Source organism: Vanessa tameamea, chromosome 2, assembly GCF_037043105.1.
Source record: "Vanessa tameamea isolate UH-Manoa-2023 chromosome 2, ilVanTame1 primary haplotype, whole genome shotgun sequence".
In the NCBI taxonomy this organism is placed as follows: Eukaryota; Metazoa; Arthropoda; class Insecta; order Lepidoptera; family Nymphalidae; genus Vanessa; species Vanessa tameamea.
Genome location: NC_087310.1, coordinates 65,283 through 86,429, shown reverse-complemented (window position 1 = coordinate 86,429; position 21,147 = coordinate 65,283). Strand labels below are relative to the sequence as shown.

Genomic DNA, 21,147 nt, shown 5'->3' with positions numbered 1-21,147 from the left:
TTAATTGCAATTATTTATAAGATTATCAATGTTTTACATGTATATAAAGAATGTATATAAGTTACAGCGTAATGAATAAGAAATAATGAAAAAATACATTTTCGTAATTATTTAAATAATTTACCCGCGAAATCATAATAAAAAAAAAGATTATGTCATTATGTAAATTGGAGCGAAGATATTTATGAATTCTCTTAAATGACAATCACTGTAGCGAGTTTCACAAGAAATAAGTAATAAAGTAAAATTCTAGTTTCAACCTCTACAAGCTTCTATTACATAAATAATGTATTTTTTATGTAGTTTAAATAATAATTATAATTTTATTATTTTAGTTTTAACAGTATTACCCATATTATGAATTATCACACATTATTTTCTAATGTGTTGCACATTAAACCTTTTACTGAACATCGGAGTCGATACTAGTTTATAATGAGCACGTATGTAAAAGGTGAAGCAGTAGGTAGTAATCTTCGCTGGCTTGTGGGGTATTTGGGACGAGAACGCCACACGGCGACTTATGAAACGTGCATAAACAAGGTCGCTCGCTGTGCCGCGGCCACCGCATTATAATTTTATTATTCTAGTTGACGACTTCATACGAGTAAAAATTACTATTTGACTCGAATAGTTCTTTGTGTTGTGTGATGTAATTGTTATAACATAAACACATGCAGGCCAGTCTCGATCCAGGGTAATAGAGCGTACAACGAATATCAGGTCGAATATCGTTTGGGGCGCCTCGCCGATGATGGACAAGTCTTAGACTATAGGTGAGATGCCCCAGTAAGTCTCTTAATTTTTTAAGCAGATCGTCACAACCCGTTTGTGCTCAAGCAGTCATTGTGCTTAAGACGGAGCTGTTTTAACTCATGTATTTGTGTTATAGTAAGTTTTTTATGTCTTCAAATACAACATTATGAAATTTGTTAGTCATATAGTTTTATAATACATAAACGCGAATTCTATGATATATTGGATAAATTGTTAATCACCTCCTTTTCCAAAATTGACTTAAAGGAAGAGGGAAAGATGTGTCAGCCGTCAGATAGCGGGGCGCAGTACTGTTTTGTTTATAATATCAGACCCAAACGTACGTTTCGTGGATGGAAGCAGTAAACGCAAATCCAACCGCTCCTGCGTGTAATTTCTTTGGTCACGTTGGCTGGCCGTCCATCGTATCATTTTATTTTATTTTATTATGATGCGCATGTGTTTGCTCTCACACTTCTGCGCGAGGTACACAGTATCTCCTCTGCAGAGCGCCTTAACCTGGTCCTCGATATTAATCATCGTGGTTACGATATTTTTCTATTTAAAAGATATCTTAACCTTCATTCTCATTGAATATTGATCTTGACCTAGCTCAATGCTAGCTTACAATTTAATTTGTACCATTACCATACAAGCTTATTCTTCAAAATCATACATGACAGCTCCTCGTCAACACAAATATTTACTTGATTCGGAAGTAACAAACAAGTTTAGTCTTAGTGTAGTTCATTAAAATAAAGGTAATGAATATTTCACATTAAATATTTCTTAGGGAAAGTCTAGCGAAGTGTTACGTTAGCGTTGGCCTTTACGGCGTTGTTCATATCCAGAGGCAAACAGAGCCAGGCGAGACCTAAAGAATTCCATATGTGGTGCTATGCGTTAATATTATGATGGCAGCTGTATCTACAATAAATACTCTTATCTCATTACTTAAAATACTAAATACTGTCCGCTGAGTCACGGTGACGAGTCGATCGCCACACAAGAAATAAAGATAACACAATAGTATCTAAATGTCGAGTGGGGACGCGATGTTAGTGCAGACAACAGTAGCTCGCCGGTTCCGCAACACGCCAGCTGACTGCAACGCATGCAACATGGAGGAATTAAAACGCTTCTCGCGCAAAGAAATCGCCGAACGAAATACTAAGCAACAGGCTATGTTTATAATCCATAACCAGGTGTACGATGTGACGAAGTTCCTCGACGATCACCCTGGTGGCCATGAGGTGCTACTCGATGTCATCGGCAAGGATGCGAGCACGGACTTCATTGACATCGGGCACAGCAGTGATGCCAATGACATGATGAAGAAGTACCACATCGGCGAGGTGATTGACAAAGATAAAATAACATACCAAAAAGCAAAAGCGGCCTGGGTCGACTCTGAACGAACAGGCGAGTCCGCGAACGACAGCTTCCTCAACTCGTGGAAGTTTCCCGTTGTTCTGGGGTTGCTGATGACGCTGCTGTACACATATATATTCGGGTAGAGTCCGATTACTGTATACTATAAAGACAATTTCCTCCTCACTAAAACTGTACTCGATGTCAAATGTTGCTATAAGTGAGCGGTGCTAAAATACTTAGGTAATACGTGTTGCGATATTTTTTTTATCTAGAAGTAATTTATTTTAATTCACTTTGAATTCTATACGACTATTTTTGATATCGTGTTGTATAATAAAATAAAGGACTAAAATAATACTTTGATTTGGTTTTTGTTAATATTTAAATGTATATACAAACTTAACTACTCGGTGAGATCAAGACACTCACAGTTGTAAGTATGTAAGTATTTTTCTTATTATAATAGTTGTTAAAATGCATTCACCGAGTACTTATTCTACAAAACCGTCAAGTGAGTTCCCGATTCGGGCTGGTGTCGTTACTCGATTATCCACGCTATTTACCGTACGAAATGTCGTAACATACAAGCATTTCATTGACTATTACCAACGAGTTATTAGGTAAAGTTTAAAATAATATCCATACGTTCATAGCTAACTTCATGCACCAATAATATTTGCGCAATTTATAACCGAAGAGCTAAAGAGTCACTACAGGGCATCAATTTTGACTGTAAATTTTTAATACATATTCTATAATTTTTAGTCCTTGATGCAAAAGCGTATATGTCTGCCTGTGGCATCAAAACTCCTCACAGGATACCCTGTATTGATTAGGTTTTTTAGGTGAGTTTAGAATGGTCTTAGGCAACAAGTTAATGTAAAGATATTACCTTGAACTGACAGTAGGTATATCCTGATTAAGGGGTTTTTAAATTTTTCATTTAAGTTTTTTATGTGCAGTTCCATTTTATTATCGTACTGAGTTTTTTGTCTCGCATATCTTGCAAAACTGTTTATACATATTATTTACCGTATAAACCCCTGTCATAGTCTTCTGGCGTATCGTCAATTTATAAATTAAAATCAAAATGTTATTTATTTAAGTAGGGTAATAAAAGCACTTTTGAATCATCATTTTACTAAATATATATGGCAAATTATATAGATACTACATATGCAGTGATATTTCGATATTCTTATAGACAGTTAACTACTTTTATTTACTAGTTAAACATATTCCAAATATAAAGAAAACGTGGTTCCAACTTATAACATTAGTACAAGCAACAAACATAAACTTACTTCTGTTACTTGACTGCATAGTCTATAATTTTTAATTGGGGATTTTTTATTCGATTTTATAAGATGATCCCAGAGTACTTATATCCCGTAATTATTCTTTACAATACAAAACTTATTTATAAATGACGTACGTGTCCCATTGGATTCCCGATTTATATAACCTGAAATTTAATTTAAATCACTGACAAATTAGTATAATCAACATCCTCCAATTACTTGCTGATAAATATAATTTCGAACGGTTTATCTGATAAAATTATCGATAATATAGCACCGATTCGAGGGCAAATATTTCATAACATTTCACTAAGATAATTTATCCACGTCTAGGTAAGTTTTTAAACTTTGTAGTTCCAATAAAGTAGAATAGTTCTACCTAAAAAAATCTGGGGCTGTTGCAAGAGCTTACTTATATTGACAACAGCGTGGCTGACAAAAGTCAGCTATGGTGGTGGGGAACTAACCGAGCTACGAAACATTTTATTTACAAGGGGCGTAGCGTCAGGCAGTTTGTTTATAACAAAATTATAAATTTATTAAGTAATAAGATAAGGGTAAGCTAATAGTGCCGACCTATGCTTTTTAGTAGTTTCCTTACATAGTAAAACGTCAGCCGTAAAGTTATATTATCTGAACTCCTATATAAATATATATGTCCTAGGCAGTAGATACGGCGATCCGAGCACTCGCTCTATTCGACTGAACTGGACTGCATTGGTGTGGATTCGCCAGTCAATCAGTGTAAGGCGATACAAAGCGGCGCTAATAATTCAAAAATCCGAATCAAATTGTAAGCCCGGTAAGCGAGTAGAATTACTTGTTGTTCAGGTGATTGTACACCTCGCTTATAATATCGTTATACCACAATAGAAACAATATGTATACTCAACCCTACAGTCTGTTGAATATATATAGACGACATATTATAGTTAAGTTTCTTGAAGTGGAGAGGGCTGCAAGGCTCTTACTAAAAGTCATGTCTTTTAAAAATAGCGATAATTTTTATAGATGAACTCTCTAAATACGTTGAATTATTAACAGTAAGATAAACATATGTCCTGCATTGTATTCTTAGGTTGCCGAAGAACCTTCCTTGTGTCGAGAGTAACGCTGAAAGTAGAAGAAAAGCTGTAATAAGCACTTTGAAAACAAAAAGTAAATTTGCTAATCGACAATTTACAATTCAATCTGCGTACATGTAAACGAATTAAACAAGTTATTAAATTTCTACCCGTTAAATTACAATAACTGTAAAAAAATATTGACAGATTATTTACTAGACTTAAGCTACAATGAAATAGAAAGTTTATTACAGCGAGTTGCTTAGCTCACACACAAACATACACACGCACACATACACACACTCAAACAAACATGTACACACACTCACACATACTCATTAACACTCAACAGGCATATTGTATGTACAATTTTCTATATATTTATAGGAAGAGCGGGTCATCCTAACACAAGTACTAGTCCTTACTAGTGACTTACTAGGTTTTGGTTCCTAACCTATTATAGATTAAGTATTGTATGTAACACAATAAACATTTAAATTATTTTTTTTACACTATGTTGAACGAAAGGCGTAAGCGCCATGATGTTCCAGGCGCTTACGACGTTTTGTTCGTAATCGATAGCGATATAATAAAATCAAACGTAGGTATGTTATTTAAGTAAACTTTACAATATAACATTTTTAATCGTTAATATTTTAACTCTACCATTGTTTAGCAAAAATATTGTATATCAGAATAAATATAATCAAAAAATCAAAAACATCAATATCTGCAGCATTACCCCATAACAACATCTCATATGACATAAGACTTTGGAAATTACTAAAATAAACTAGCCTAACAGTAATGGTGTCTGTGAGTTATCGAATTGTTTTGATTGTATACATGCTGCTAGGACATCAAATGGTTGTCCCACTGAAGTTTGGCGTCAAATGTAATCCCCAGAAAGACCGTCGACTCAAGTCTTTCATTGTTCAAAATAACCACAGAAAAATTTTGCTTGACATTTAGCAACGAAAATAACATGGATTTAGTCTTCTTTCTTTTTTGCATTTAAGACTAGATTATTTATGTCAAATCAACCAAACCTGGGACAGACTGTGACCTTTCAAGCTTAAAAATAAGTGATGTTAATGATTTTCAGAAAATATATTTTTTCACGAAAATTAAACCACTGTTCCCAATGTCGTTATGGAGATAGTCGTGGTTAACTTTTGACATTTCAATAGCGTTATGAGAATTGCACCTGTTCAACTCACTACGTCCATCATATTGGACAACTAAATGCACAGCACTTGACAATATATACATATATAGGTATATAACGACGTAATATGCGTAATCTTTGACATTAGATGTTATCACATTTTCATTGTAGTATTACCGGGGACTGTGGGAACAGAAATAAAATGATGTGATTGACTCAACTTGTATCGGCTACAAATATTTAAATTTCGTATTAATTTTATTAAATATAGTAAAACATTAAATAAAATAACATATTTTTCATTACATATTATAAAATGTATACAGTAATGATTCAGCATTGACATTTTGACATGAAAATTAACCCTAAAAAATAAAAACATGTACTTCGGATTTGACCTTACATGCATCCTTAAATTTTATATGGAAAAAAATTAAGCGTTGGTAACTTTTCAATCTGATTTTGTCGATAGTGTTCGTGCAAACTGTAACTTGTCAATATCAATGTCACTGTCAAACAGCTTCAAGATTTCGGTTTCCCAAATCCAAAACAGTAGACCGAGATCTAGTTTTACTGATTTTATACTCTTAAATAAATTTATAATAACTACGCAAAAATGATACATTAATCATTCTGAAACCATTTTTAGCTAGCTAGCAAAACGTTCAAAAGATTATTTTTCATATGCTATTGGCATACAGAAACAGTAAACAAAAGTAGTATGGAATAAACAGTTTTACCTCTTAATTGCACATTCAAATATAAGTTCACTGCTTAATCGGTCTAAATAAAATTAAACAAAATGAAACTGGTAAGTCTATTTCGAGTGACAATATGTATTTGTGGTGTTAAAAAGTCTACTTAATCGCTGTATATTTTTAGTATTGTTTAAGCAGTGATGCGTCCAAACCATGCTTTGTGCTGTCATTCAAAGAGCTGCTAATAATGCTGGACTGTGGACTATCGGCACACTCTGTTCTGAACTTCCTGCCTCTCCCACCAGTACCCAGCACCAGACTGGCATCTCTGCCAAACTACACACCACCACACGTCAATGATCCATTACTTGAAGGGGTAAATGTTTTTTACTATAATAAATTAAAGTGTACTTCTAAAATATACATATAATACTTTTGGTTATATACATCAACCGCTCCTACATAAAAAGTCAGAAGTGGCTTATTCATATTTTTAAAGGCCACAAAAGGACACTGATATGTAAAAAGGTGTACTTCAGCATTCATCCTTTAAAGAACTAAGATTCCCAGAGACAAGATTGCAGCCTCTGGGGTTTTGAGTGCCATGTTGCAAATGTATATTCTGAACTGTCTTAGAGCCAAAATTATTAAATATTAACAAATACATAAAAAATTCAAGGATAAATACCATATATGAACCCTTATATAAATTATAATTGATTATGTGTTATTATAATACAATTTCTAATACTAAATTTATTAACATAAGAATTGATAACTTGCTTACTTAAATATATACAAATATGAATTAAAAATAGTTACTGTATAAATCTTGACCGTGTGGAATGGTGGCAAGAAGCTAGCAGCATTTCTCCGTAGAATCACAATTTAATTGATTATGTATTAGTAATTATAATGTAAGAAATACCAAACATTTAAATTCATCTTTTAATAATCTAGGGTCTAAGATAATTCAGAACATACATTTGTAACATGGCACTCAAAACCCTAGGGGCTGCAATAGCACTAAAAGAAGGGAAAGCTTTATAAGACACATTTACTACTTTAATTACTAGAAGTATAAAAGCAAAAATGCATTACATATTACAAAATACCATTAAATATAAAATAAAAATATCATACTCTCATAAAATAATTAATTGTTAGAATGGGTAGCACTATTCAGACATTCATAAATCATATATGTAGACAATTAATTCTTTATTTTTATAAGTCATTAATGTTTAAATAATGTATTTGCACTATACAGTAATTTCAGTCAGTTATGACATTGTTCACAATCATGTCTTTATGCTTTGTAGGAATTAAAAGAATGCTGTGGGAGAGTATTCGTAGACAGTATACCTGAGTTTTGTCCACCTCTGGACAAAGTCGTGGACTTCTCCCAGCTGGATGTCATCCTCATCTCAAACTACACATGCATGATGGCATTACCTTTTATCACCGAAGAAACTGGATTTAAGGGTCAAGTGTATGCCACCGAACCCACTCTCCAGATAGGAAGGTCAGGAATATGAGAGAACTATGTCTTGATCTCTCTACGGCTGTTCGGTAGAGTATGTTTAAAAAGAATGCGTATAAATTTTAGGTTTTATTTAGAGGAACTGTCAGAGTGGGTATCGTCGTGCGGTAGCAGCAGCGGTGCCGCCAAGCGGTGGAAGGAACTAGTGCACTTGCTCCCTCCGCCGTTGGCTCTAGCGGCGCGCCCGCGTGCCTGGCGACGCCTCTTCAGCGCCGCCGCTCTGGCGCGCGCGCTGTCACGCGTGCGCGTCGTGGGCTACGACGAACGCGTCGATATTTACGGTGCACTTGACGCCACCGCCGTGAGCTCCGGTTTTTGTCTCGGCTCCGCCAACTGGGTACTGCGGTCTGCGCACGAGAAGGTAACAGCGCTGCCCATGTCCACCCGAGCATTCGCAACCCACCGCTAATATATTTCTCTGTACAGGTGGCCTACGTGAGCGGCTCGAGCACGCTGACGACGCACCCGCGGCCTATTAACCAGGCGGCACTGCGCGGCGCAGACCTTCTGGTTCTGGCGGCGCTGACGCAGACGCCGGCGCACAACCCCGACCACATGCTGGGCGACCTGTGCGTGCACGCCACGGTGACGCTGCGTGCGGGCGGCTCCGTGCTGTGCCCCGTGTACCCGAGCGGCGTGCTGTACGACTTGCTCGAATGTCTTTCCGCACACCTGGAGGGTGCGGGACTGGCGCACGTGCCGCTCTACGTGGTGTCACCGGTGGCGGACTCATCGCTGGCCTACAGCAACATCCTGGCCGAGTGGGTGTCGGTGGGCAAGCAGGCGCGTGTGTACTTGCCCGAGGAGCCGTTCCCGCATGCGGCACTCGTCCGCGCCGGCAGACTCAAGCACGCACGCTCGTTACACGACGACGCCTTCAGTGCGGACTTTCGGCAGGTGAGTCTAATCTTCCTTTCCTTCGTCGGCTTCGACAGCGATCTGCCACTGACTCGACACCGTTTATCCGTAGCCGTGCGTGGTGTTCTGCGGACATCCGAGCCTCCGCTTCGGTGCGGCGGTACATCTCGTCGAGCTATGGGCCAACAATCCGGCCCACGCCATCATCTTTACGGGTAAGCGATCGAAATACGCGATGCGGTTGAAGGAAACTCGCCACGGACTCCTCTAACGCACGAATAAATTTCTTCCTCGCAGAGCCGGATTTCCCGTACGCGGAGGCCCTGGCGCCATTCCAGCCGCTGAGCATGAAAGCGTTCCACTGCCCCATCGACACGTCGCTCAACTACTCGCAGGCCAACAAGCTGGTGCGCGAGCTGCGGCCGCGCGAGCTGGCGCTGCCCGAGCAGTACGCGGGCGGCGGCGCGCGGCCGCACATCAGCGCCGACGCGCCCACCGTGGTCGTGCGGCGCGGCGCCGCGCGCTCGCTGTCCGTGCGCCGCCGCGCCGCGCGCGCCACGCTGTGCGGCGCGCTGGCGGCCCGCGCCACGCCGCGCGAGCTGCGCGCCGGCCTGCGCGCCGCGCCGCTGAGCGCCGCGCTGCGCGTGCGGGACGCGCGCCTGGAGCTGGTGGCGCCGCCGGGCCCCGCGCCCGCCCCGGCGCCGCGCCTGCACTGGAACGCGCTGGACGTGGAGGCGCTGGTGCGCGCGCTGACGCGGGAGGGCGTGACGGAGGCGCGCGTGGAGGCGAGCGCGGACGGCTGCATCGTGCACCTGCCGCGCCACGACACGCTGGTGCACGTGGAGCGCCACGCCACGCACGTGTTCTGCGAAGGTCGCGCCGACGTGCGCCAGGCGCTGCGCCGCGCCATCGCTTCTTGCCTGCCGCACATCTAGGCCGCGGGATCGATTCCATTCGACAGGAACGCTCGGCTCGGTATCGGAGCCCCCGAAGATTTTCTCTGTATTTTTTATTTATTTTTGTTTCGTTATACGAAACAATGAAAATAAAGATGTGAGTCCGAATAAAACGATCGTTTTAATGTATGGCATTAATGTATTCATAAATATTTAACACTTAGTGGTATCAATAAAAGTGAGTAAATATAAAGATGGACCTTTGAGAACACTACTTAAGAGGACATCTCTTACACATTTAAAAAATTTACACGACTATTTTATGCGAGAACATGCTTCATACAACATGCTCAGAATGATATCTGTGCTAATCTTTCCGCCAATAGGTAGAGCTCTATTAGAGTCGGCAGTACAGGAAGCTTTCTTCGCTGTTGCATGATGCAAATATTACAATAGACACACATTTAAAACAGCACTATTATTACCAATTATGTGTAGAATGTAAATGAGGGCTTACATCATTATGAATTAGTTTTAGCAACTTGCTACTACTAAATACTTTTCGTAATAACAAAAAATTATACACTTGGTTACATATTATTTTAAGATCAAATTTAACAAAAACTTAAACAAAAAATTAATCACAGAATTAACTATTTAAAAATATTTTTTAAAAACATCTGTAAAATTGATTTTGTTATAAGTAAGAACTTAACTCTTATATAAGTGATGATGAGCCAATTTTAATTTTGGGCAATCAAACTAATCATTGACATAAATTTAAAGAATTTGTAATATATCTTACAAGTGAAGGAAATTAATAAACAGAGTGATGGAATTCATTCTGTTTAAGAATTTTGTGTTCATACACATACAATATGCATTTCAGTAAATTCAAGTCTGATCAAATCAGGCTAAATTTTATTTTGAGCCTTTACAGGATAATATGCAATTAAACACATGAAATACTATAGTCCTCAAGAGTCTTGAAATAAAAACGGAAATGGAGCTATTCCGAAGTTGTTTATTTGTAACATAATATAATAAATCCAACTTCTGTTGCAACAGCTCTCATCTCATCTCATGTTTTTGTGGTACAAGGTAGTTTTAAGAAACTTTTATGACAAAAACATATTACCACAAATTAGGGACGTTTCAATGTTTTTAAACGTCTCTTGTTGCTATTGGCCCAGTGGTTAGGAAATGTGAATCTCGCCAGATGATTGCTTGTTCAAATCCACTACCACTGAACTGCCATCTCTCACTCATATCTGTTTATAATTCATCTCATGCTCAGCCATGACGGGAAACATCGTAAGGCCACTGCATGTGTGAAATTTCAATTAAATTGTACCACATTTGTATCCACCAACACACATTGGAGCAGTGCGATGGAATAAGCTCTGAAAACGAATCTTCTCCTCAAAGGAAGAAGTGGCATAGACCAGCAGTGGGACAGTTGCAGCCGTGCTTGCTTGTGTGCAGCAACTTTGCTTTTATAGAATTTTAGAATTATCACAAAACATTCATTATTACATGAAAAATAATCAATGATAGGTTTGTTTACAATGCAAAATATAAATAGTTCTGTCTGCATAAGAAACTGGAAAAGAAATCTTATGAAACAAATTCAAATTTGTTATACTAAGAGAGAAATCATACCAGCCTCATCACACCCACGAATTGCCTAAGAATTGAGGTCAAGGTCCGCGAAGAGGTCGCCGCGCGTGGCTACCGTCAGGGCGTAGTGCGTATTGAGTTGCTGCAGCAGCTCACGCTCGTCCAGCATCTCCAACGACTCGACTCGCACGCGGTCCTCCTCCGGGAATGAGCGCCACACGGTTTCCATGTCCCACGAGCGAGCCTCGTCGAAGCCGAGTCCGCGTAGCCGCTCGACCTGCGCGGCCGGTTCGCGGCAATGTCTCTCACCAGCTAGTGCACAACCTCGCGCACTTAGATTGCGGACCATCACCTCACCGAATTTGTCACCCAAATTGCACTGCTCATATACAAGCAGAACGCAACGCGGGAAGCTAGAGGCGAGATGCTGTAGCAGCGCCAATGCCGCATCTGGGCGCAAGTACACCAATACGCATTCGGCCAGCAGCAGGGTTGGTGCATCACCCGTAGCTCCACCTGCTTCTAACTTGCGTCGCACCTCCTTTAGGCAACGTAAGTCGCAACCCAGGAGATGATATCCATCCGAATGCAAGTCACCAGACCTAATGATCACCTCACCATCTAAGAAAGAATGCATGGTAGTAAATATATATCTAGTTTATATATTCAATACAGTTATAATTCAGTAATGACCAAGTTATTATTATCTAAATGTTAGTAAAGTTTCTTTAAAAATTTTATAAAACATAACCAAAACAAGAGTTGTGGAACATCAAAAATGTTACATAAGATAATAAATACCCTCTTTGCATATCTTCTCAAGGAGCTGCTTGTTGCGTTTAATTATGTGGCATTTTTTACTAGTAACAGATGGAAAATCCAATTCTATAAAGTTACTGACTGCCTGAGTAGTGTCTTTAAGTCGCCAGTAAAGAGTGTCAAACCCACAGCCAAGATTAATAATTTGACACTGGGTGCCACAGCGCTGCAAAGAGACACAGTATATAGCTGTTTGTCATGATAACCATATACAATATAGTTGCAAACATTGTTTGTTATTTTTAAGTAATAATTGATTATTTTTGAGTTTAATTCAATATTAGAAAAGTACAAAACTGAATAACTGCCTGTTACATACAAAACAGAAGATATGAAACAGATGTATTAAAAAATATACGTACAATATCAAATCAAATCAAATTATACTTTATTCAAAAGTAGGCTTTTACAAGCACTTTTGAATTGTCATTTAACAAACTATATTAAGTAAAGCTACCACCGGTTCGTAATGTAGATTCTACCGAGAAAAACTGGCAATAAACTCAGTAGTTACTCTTTTTCAACATCTAAAAATACAGTAATGTTAGTTAAATACAATTTTATATGTATGTAATATATCCTACATGCCTGTCAACAAGCATTAACTCCACGCTTTTTTATCATCTATATAATCTTGTATCGAATAATATGCCTTCTTTACCAATGTATTTATGACAAATGAATTGAATTTATGAAAGGGCAAAGTTAAAAATGATTAAAGATGATACCTTGCCCTAAGAAGGATTTATTGACTTTGCGGAGTCGGAAATAATAGTGGCATATTAATAATTCAAGTTAATGCTACTACAGGTTAACATATCTTCAGCTGATTTAGTTTCAACATACTCTTACCTCTAAGAACTGATGTATAAACATCTCCATAGCTTTAACTCTGGCATAGTAGCCGCGATTTATTTCAGGAGCTTTTCGATCAACATGTTTGACGAAATACGAAATATATTCGTCCTTCCAGTATCCCAACTCAACTGCGCACCGTTTGCACTCGGTGGCATCAGTGTTTGTAGCAATAATGGCCTCATCTTCAGCTGTCCACGATATTATGTTATTCATGATGACACCGGTACTTCACAAGTACACTAGAAAGAATATATTCATTAACATTGCCGTTTGGTTTATGTTATAAATATATATTACTGTAGTATTTATTTCAATATTATATGTGCTTCATTTTCAAAAGACAAATATTTCATTCTATTTGCCAAGAATTTTCCAATTCCAATAATCTGACTTTTTCTAATTGACAATGACAACAAACAATGACAGGTGACAACTCACGATTTCTTGTTATTTATGTAAAAAATATGTCTGTTCTTTTTTTTTATTTAAACAATTTTTTTTATGTTGCTATATACTATATTGAAAACAAATTATAGGGTATTTAGTCAAGTTTTCAGAGCTTCAAATAGACTTTTTAAAAATTAATAGAATTTATTTAAAAATTTAATTAAATTAAACAAAAATTAAAACTTAATTCTAGAACGAAGACGTGTGGCAGAATTGGATGACAATCATGTAATGAATGATTAATCTTAAAATTATACAATATTAATTTTGAAGGAATCAGCAAGTATACTGGAAACTTACGGAATGTCTGGTTCCCAGAGATTCCTTCGTTGGCAGAAACTGTATATTGACATTTTACTTAAACCTAGGGCTGTTTCTATTTCACTAAGCTTATCATAAATTGGGCGGAATTTATTTATAAATTGTTTGAAAAGACTTAAGGAATAAGTGAAATACTCATAATTAAATTCACTTTTCTCTGAATCCTCAATTATTCCTTGGAGACATTATAGGCGTGTATCTAATATACGAGAATTTTCTATGATGGTATCTGTTGAATTTAAGAAATGGTCTAGAATTTTAGAAATTAAAGTAACCTTTTTAGTTATTTCTTACTTTTTACTTTGTACCTCAGAAATTAGTTTTTCAAATTTAATAGCATCTTCGTGATCCAAATTACCTGTAATAACTTATATTAACGATCCAAGAGGATCTATTAACCCTCTTTTAAATGGCTTAGCCGGTACTAATTGTTCAAAACTTTGCCATACAAAGGTGTCTCAAATAGTCGGCTTGACCTTTTTAACCTAAAAATTGGCAGAGCTCTAAATACTTTTATATTTAATTTAACTGCAAATCATCTATTATGTTATTTAAATCCATAATCTTAACTATAAGCCACTTGTCTTACTGTATATAGGCGTTTCCTAGTTTTACAGGAAGGATACCAGTATTTTAATTAATCTTTATCGAGATGTAGGCCTTGGCTCAGAGAAACCCACAGCAGCTGAACGAGGCACCACCTGTGGAGGTCGTTTTATATTCTTTAAATGTGTTTTTATCTTATCTTTAACAAAAATTGGTGAGCCTTCTTCTAATTCTGTGTATCCACTGATTCAGCCCTCCTGTCACCAGTTGAGGCAATATGGTGAGCTGTTATACTTTTAATGAAGCTTTTTGCACAACTACTCCAAGGGCCAATTGTTTCGGCAGCAAATGGGACAAAAAAGGAATTTGACATAAGGCACGAATATTTGGACCGTTTTATTGCTTCAGCTTTTTCCGCAGAGGCACCGGCTCTTAACATTGTTTCTCGGATATGAGACGGGGCCAGCGTGTCAACTATATACCATAGATACACACCATAATAAAAAGAAAAAATACATTATCTATGAAATAACCAGAATAATAAGTCAACGTCAGAGTTAACATTTCACTTCAGACGTCAGTCGTGATTCCTTATGTTATCATTGTTATTAATTATATATTGAGAAAATAATACAAATTACAAAGCAGAGACTGTTGTTTGTTAATAATTATGATTAAAATCACAAAATGATTATTATTTTATTATCTGTTTAAAGAATATAATAATTTTCAAATAAAAGAAGATAAATCAAAACGACTCGATATATATATAAAATGTACTTAAACTAATTAGCCAATATTAATACATTTGAAAGCTTGACATTCATACCTACGAGAAAACTATTGTAATACGGTATAATATACTTTTGAAGAACTACTATGGAGAATTGTGCTGATATTACGCCAAATCGTTCTTTACCTATAATTCTAATAAGTGCATTTGATTTAACCAGTGCATCTGTATTGTTATCAGGTAAAACAGTTTATTTTGTTCATTAATTTTAATGTATTTACATTTGATACATTTAACTTAGTAGGTATATATTGATACAAAAATTACATTTTTAGAAATTATTGGTGACAAAACATTAGAAGGTGATGAGAAAGTACCACAGAGAAGAGTGTGGCCAATCATTAATAAATACTACAGAGTAGATGTAGAAATGTATTCCGTAGCTGACAATGAGTCTCCACCTCCCACACTAACGGAACAAATTGAGGCTCACATAATCTTTATCACAAATGATGAGGTATGTTTAACAACGGTCTATTTGTAATAAATTTTGATCAATCTTCTACATCCTAAGCATTTTTATAGTCTATAATTGATTTTTTCAAACTATCACTTGAGTGTATGAATTATACAACTAGTTTGATAATTTGTCTGTTATTGACTTCTTTATGTAGCAATTATTAACTGACTCAAGAGCACTTATTTCAATCGCCACTTCTCAGTATTTGTCAATTTTTAAGCTTGTGTGCATGTAACTGCATATATGTGTATAAGTACAACTACTATAGCCAAGCCAATCAATATAAAGCATTGTGATATTATTACTTATTCTGTATATATTTTGAATGGATTTTATAATAAATTACTGAAATAATTATAATATATTGAATATACACACAGCGCATATATAAAAAATAAAAACTGTAAATATTAAATTCAATTGTTGCCCACAGTAACTGCAAATTTTAACTGTTAATTTAAAGCTCAAGTCAAAAAATTTTCAAGCTTTAAATTACTCAATACAAGATTATATTATAGATAAAAAAGCATGCACTTAGTATTAATTGACTTCTAGGCAGGATTGCAAATTATTCTCAGTAGAATCTTCTTTCAAAACTGGTGGTAGCTTTACATTTATAATTATAAATGGCATCTACATTATGAGTTCATAAATGAATACAATAAATTAAAGACACTAAGATTTTTTATTTATTTAAGGTAGTAAGTTAAAGTACCTAATAAATGTGTGGTATGTGGTGCTGAACAAACAATAATACAAAATACATTTGAATTGAGAACCTCTTTTTAGAAGTTGTTAAAAAGTATTGTGATCAAAAAAATATCATTTTTTATATAGTTCTAAAAGATAAATGATATTCAAATATCAGTTAAAATAAGTACAGAAGTACTTCAGATCAAAACATCTTATCCGCGCTATACCTGTACCGACAGGCATTTTATGTAGAAAAGCGATGTTTATGTGTGAGTGTAGCACGCGACGACGAGCGATGATTTTCAATGTTGATAGGTAATTTTGAAAAAAAATTATTAATATATTTATAAATAATGTAATTAAATTTTTTTTTTTAGGTAATAAATTAAAATCTTTATAATTGAATAAGTATTTTTTCTTTGTAATGTAATGAGTTTTTTTAGAAATAACATGAAGTTTTAAGCTTAATATTGTGCATTTAGCCTACTTTTAATCCCCTTTTAGTTATTGAACTAATTTTGCATCATTGGTGTTTTACTTACCGTGTGAATTATTTTGTTCGAAAATTTAAATTTTTTATTATTCGTCTGTTTGTTTTTTTTTATTATATCAGCCTCATATTATAGAATATTAATCGCCGTTTCGTTTAATGTGAAAACGTCGGCGCCACTCTGTATATAAATGAAGGTTTTGACTGAATCCAAAAATATAGCAAAAATAAATGTATCTCTAAATGGCACGATCAGAATAGATAATAAATGCATTCATCTTTGTAGAATTAAGTTGTATATGTGAAAAACAGGACAACGAAAATGCTCCTGAAGTAGCAGAAGAACGCAGGACGCGCGCCGCGCCGGCGGGCGGCGCGCGCGCGCACGTGCGTCTGCTCGTGACCGCCGGCGCGCGCGCCTCGCCCGCCCTGCTCGACTGGGCGCGCCGCCGCCGCTACGAGCTCGTGCCTCTGCGCGAGAGCGCCGAGGACGACTCGGACGCCGAAGCGCCCTTCCCGGACACCTATGGCGCGGAGAGGGTGCGGGCGGCTCTACACGCGCACGCCTGGCGCGGCCTCGAACGCCTCGACCGGCCCGCGCACCGCGCCGCCGTCCCCGCTCTCACCTCGGCGGACGTGACGTCGTCGGACGAGGAGTACGAGGGCGTTTTCGAGGAGGGGGAGGAGGAAGACGACGAGGCGGCCGTGGAGCGCGCGGAGGCGTTCGCCGAGGCGCTGGGCGCGCTGGGAGCGGCCGGGGCGGGGGAGCGCGGCCTGGCGCAGGCGGAGCGGCTGCGACGGGCCGAGAGCCTGGTGGCCGCTTTCTGCCGAGCGCTGGGTGCCGATCTGCCCGCGCTTTGACTGCCCCTGCCCCGCCCCGTGTTTGAAATGAAACTTCATGCTTCGGTTCGATGCATATTTATTCAATATAAACGATAAAAACTCAGATATGTGCGGTCGAGCGCGATAACGACGTATAAATATTTAATGTAACGACGGTAACACCTATCCTAGTACGCGCTCCGCCGACGGACTATATTAAGCGCAGGCCGTGCGTTGTGCTCTAACATCACAGATTTGTTAATTATTATCTCTTTGGACGAAAACATTGTACATACAATAAATATTCATGCCATAAATAATATTGATATTTTCATTCATCCCCTCTCTCTCGTGTTTTATTTAAAGTATTCGATGCACGTAAAATGGGAATGTCGATAGAGCGAAATGTAAAAATGACTCGTACAAATGTATAATCACAATATCGGAACCTGCAACGCCATTTCGATAATTTCTGTCCCATTTTATTAGTATCACATACAGGAGTAGGCGTGAAAGATCGTTCAGTCTCAATTTACACAACACTTATATTTAATCTTTCACTCGGGTGAGAAGCTCTGTAAATAAATTTCTTGCTGTAAATAATTTTTCAACCTACATTTACACTTAGGACTCTCAAATAAAATAATGTCTTGTCTTAACCTAACCATACTGCTTCTTGACGCCTACAATTGCTGTTACAGCGGTTTTCACTGGTTACTTATTCACAATATCACAACAGACTGGCTCTCTGCGCCAGTTGCCACCGTATAATAATATGTATATTTATTTATATATTTTACTTTATACAACTCTGTGCAACAAAACAATATAATACTTAATTTTAAATGCCGTTCAGTGCTCGTGCTTTACAGCGTATCGTCGTCGACAGAAACTTGGTCGTATAAATCTAACAGAAGTAATGAATCTATTGCTGCGAAACAGTTAACGATATTGCCGTCGAAGGAATCTTATCACTCAGGTAAACTTCAGTCAAAGAAATTCCTAACAATGATCTAGAGACAGCAACACCTGTGGAGCCGTCGCTTCATTAACGATCCCCCGGCGCCGGCCGCGCCAGCAGGGCGGCGAAGTACTGCCGGCACATGCGCGCGATGTACTGCGCGTGCGGCGCGCGAGCGGGCGGCGCCGGCCACCAGCCCTCCAGGAACCCGATGTGGCCCCCGCGAGCCGTCACCGCCAGCGCCACGCAGGCGCTGCGCTCCGCCTCCGCCAGCGGCAGCACGTCCAGCGGCTGGAAGGGGTCGTCGGCGGCGCACAGGCACAGCAGGGGCACGCGCACGCGCGACAGCTTGTCGCGCAGAGTGGCGGCGCGGTAGTAGTCGTCCACGGACGGGAAGCCGAAGTGCTTGGTGGTGAAGGCCTGGTCGAACTGTCGAACCGAGCGACAGCGCTCGACCGCGGCCCAGTCCCACGGGCCGCGGCGCAGGGGCGCGTGTGCGCGCACCGTGTTGCGCAGGTTGCGTGCCATGTGCCACGACAGCAGCGTGTTTAGCGGCGGCCGCTCGATGCACTCCGCTCCTGATGGAATATATAATACGAGATAAATTAAAGGAATTCACGATAACGAGCAGTACTCTTCATACCGAAGCGAGCGCCAATGGACCACCTTTGATGACGTCCAGCGGCGAGGAGACGACGAAAGCCGCGCGCAAAACGACGGCGGCGCGCTCCGCGTGCTCGGTGAGGTAGTGCCCGAGGATGAGTCCGCCCAGCGACACTCCCACCGCCAGCAGCGGCGACCCGCGCGCGCTCACGGCCTCCACCACCTCTGCCAGGTCGGCGTGCGACACGGCGCAGTACAGCCGTGGTGTCTGCGGACAGGAAGTGACGATTCACCACCAAGCGTCGGACGTGGTTTCCGGACGCGCGAGGGTCAGAGGAGTCTCACCGTGAGGGGCAGGCCACCGAGGCCGCGGTTGTTGAACACGACGCAGTGCGCTCCGAGCTGGCGGGCTGCAGCCACTAGACAACGCACGTAGTCGGCCTGCGAGCCACCCGTGAGCCCGGGCAGCACGAGCATCACCGGCCGGGGACTGCCATCTTCAGTTTCCTCTTCGATTTCCGCCCAGTCGAGAGCTACTTGCCCACCGTCAGACAATCGCAGTATTTCCCTATTTGCAGAATGATTATAACCGTACTTATATATCAGTATCGAACAGAAAGTATCAAAGTACTGAAAAGTAAGGCTTGTTACTACAAGTTTATTTGTTGTACTGCAGTTGTATAGTATGAAAACATTACTTATGAAAAAATTGATATAATAAATTATATATGATGTGCCTAGTTTTATGATAATCAGTCAAACAGTGTTGCAGTATCTTAATCTCAAATAGATATACCACTATCCATTGGTCTATATCATTTATTTATGACTCATACGGTCATTAAAATATCATTAAATGATTATCCATCTAAATGATATAAAATTAGTTTCTACTTCATTTCATTTCCCTTTTGAAACAGGTGAAACTACAAACTTTTTATACAAAATATACATAAAAAAGTATTTTAGAGAAAACACAATTTTTAAGTAAATATTAAAATAGGATACATGGTACAGGTGTTCATTTATTACTTGCTGTAGTGGTGAATTAGGTCATTCATGCACACTCGCAAAATTGAACTATATATTGATACTGGTTATCAAGTTGATATGAAATCAATTGTATTACTCACTCAATACAATCTCATTTTAAAAACTGGAGTTGATGATTGGCTTAGCTAAAATATTTAAAAATATATTTATGTGACTACAACATATAGACCCAATTACCACACATATTATATTATCAACTGACGGCAAAGTAGACTTATTTGTTCTCAAAAATACTTAGAAGTCATATTATGCCCTATTATGATATTCTTAAGATACTGAAGATGAATATGTTATAAATTTGGATTTAACAACAATGGCATTGTCTACATACCGCCGATAGTGTATATGTGAAAGCAAATGTGATCGCAAAACTGAGCCTAAAACAGTTTGTAATCTAGACTCGACACACCAAGGTGTCGGCCAGTAGGGCTCACTCAATATTGGAACATTTTCTTCCAAAAATTGTCGAAACTCTCCTTTGCGACAAATCAACGTTGGCTTCTGTAATAAAAAATATTGTGTGTTAATATAGGTGCCTCTTGACTACTCACTCAGTCTTATAACAATGTTGATTGATTTTACCTTGACGACTTCCACGAGATAATAGGTTATGTACAACAATGATAACGAAAAACATACTAATAATTCTTTTTTCACTTCGAAAATATACAAAAATACTCCTAACATGTTGAAATATTTATTTTAAACAAAATTAGGAAGATCATAAACAACTATTGAAACCAAAGCAATTTAACATATCGAAGGTAATTAATATTTGACGATGGACTGAACTTGAACAGTGAACACTGCACTGATGGTAAATGTTAAAACTAAACCTAAAATTAAAATCGGTCATAACAATTCACAAATCACAATCAACTTCAAATTCAATTCGACATTGACATTAGTTGTAAGTATGCATTTAAAAATATTTTTGTGACTTCCAAATTGAAATACATGCATAAAATAAATTTAAACAATTTAATTCAATTTTAAAATTAAA

General features: G+C 38.5%; 6 protein-coding genes across 6 annotated transcripts in view; 4 read left to right on the top strand and 2 right to left on the bottom strand.

Annotated features, from left to right (window-relative positions):
* LOC113403688 (zinc finger protein 706-like) overlaps window positions 1-21,147 on the top strand; it is a 68,154-nt gene that overhangs the window by 33,899 nt on the left and 13,108 nt on the right. The gene's annotated exons all lie outside the window — the stretch shown is intronic.
* Window positions 1,779-2,285, top strand: LOC113403686 (cytochrome b5-like). Its single transcript, XM_026644266.2, has one exon. It carries the CDS (start codon window positions 1,794-1,796, stop codon window positions 2,271-2,273), a length of 480 nt encoding a protein of 159 aa, XP_026500051.1. The 5' UTR covers window positions 1,779-1,793; the 3' UTR covers window positions 2,274-2,285.
* Window positions 6,168-9,797, top strand: LOC113403691 (integrator complex subunit 9). The gene is made up of 7 exons (XM_064215463.1): window positions 6,168-6,474; window positions 6,546-6,737; window positions 7,684-7,886; window positions 7,971-8,265; window positions 8,331-8,801; window positions 8,875-8,977; window positions 9,060-9,797. The coding sequence occupies exons 1-7, from the start codon at window positions 6,466-6,468 to the stop codon at window positions 9,695-9,697; spliced, it is 1,911 nt and encodes a 636-aa protein (XP_064071533.1). The 5' UTR covers window positions 6,168-6,465; the 3' UTR covers window positions 9,698-9,797.
* LOC113403683 (leucine carboxyl methyltransferase 1) lies at window positions 9,838-13,346 on the bottom strand. The gene is made up of 3 exons (XM_026644263.2): window positions 12,950-13,346; window positions 12,080-12,263; window positions 9,838-11,899 (listed from the first exon to the last, which is right to left on the bottom strand). The coding sequence occupies exons 1-3, from the start codon at window positions 13,166-13,168 to the stop codon at window positions 11,346-11,348; spliced, it is 957 nt and encodes a 318-aa protein (XP_026500048.1). The 5' UTR covers window positions 13,169-13,346; the 3' UTR covers window positions 9,838-11,345.
* Window positions 14,868-17,847, top strand: LOC113403684 (uncharacterized). The gene is made up of 3 exons (XM_026644264.2): window positions 14,868-15,242; window positions 15,338-15,519; window positions 17,018-17,847. The coding sequence occupies exons 1-3, from the start codon at window positions 15,149-15,151 to the stop codon at window positions 17,564-17,566; spliced, it is 825 nt and encodes a 274-aa protein (XP_026500049.2). The 5' UTR covers window positions 14,868-15,148; the 3' UTR covers window positions 17,567-17,847.
* LOC113403681 (phospholipase ABHD3) lies at window positions 17,608-21,038 on the bottom strand. Its single transcript, XM_064220660.1, has 5 exons — window positions 20,727-21,038; window positions 20,476-20,645; window positions 19,437-19,659; window positions 19,155-19,359; window positions 17,608-19,066 (listed from the first exon to the last, which is right to left on the bottom strand). The coding sequence occupies exons 1-5, from the start codon at window positions 20,829-20,831 to the stop codon at window positions 18,576-18,578; spliced, it is 1,194 nt and encodes a 397-aa protein (XP_064076730.1). The 5' UTR covers window positions 20,832-21,038; the 3' UTR covers window positions 17,608-18,575.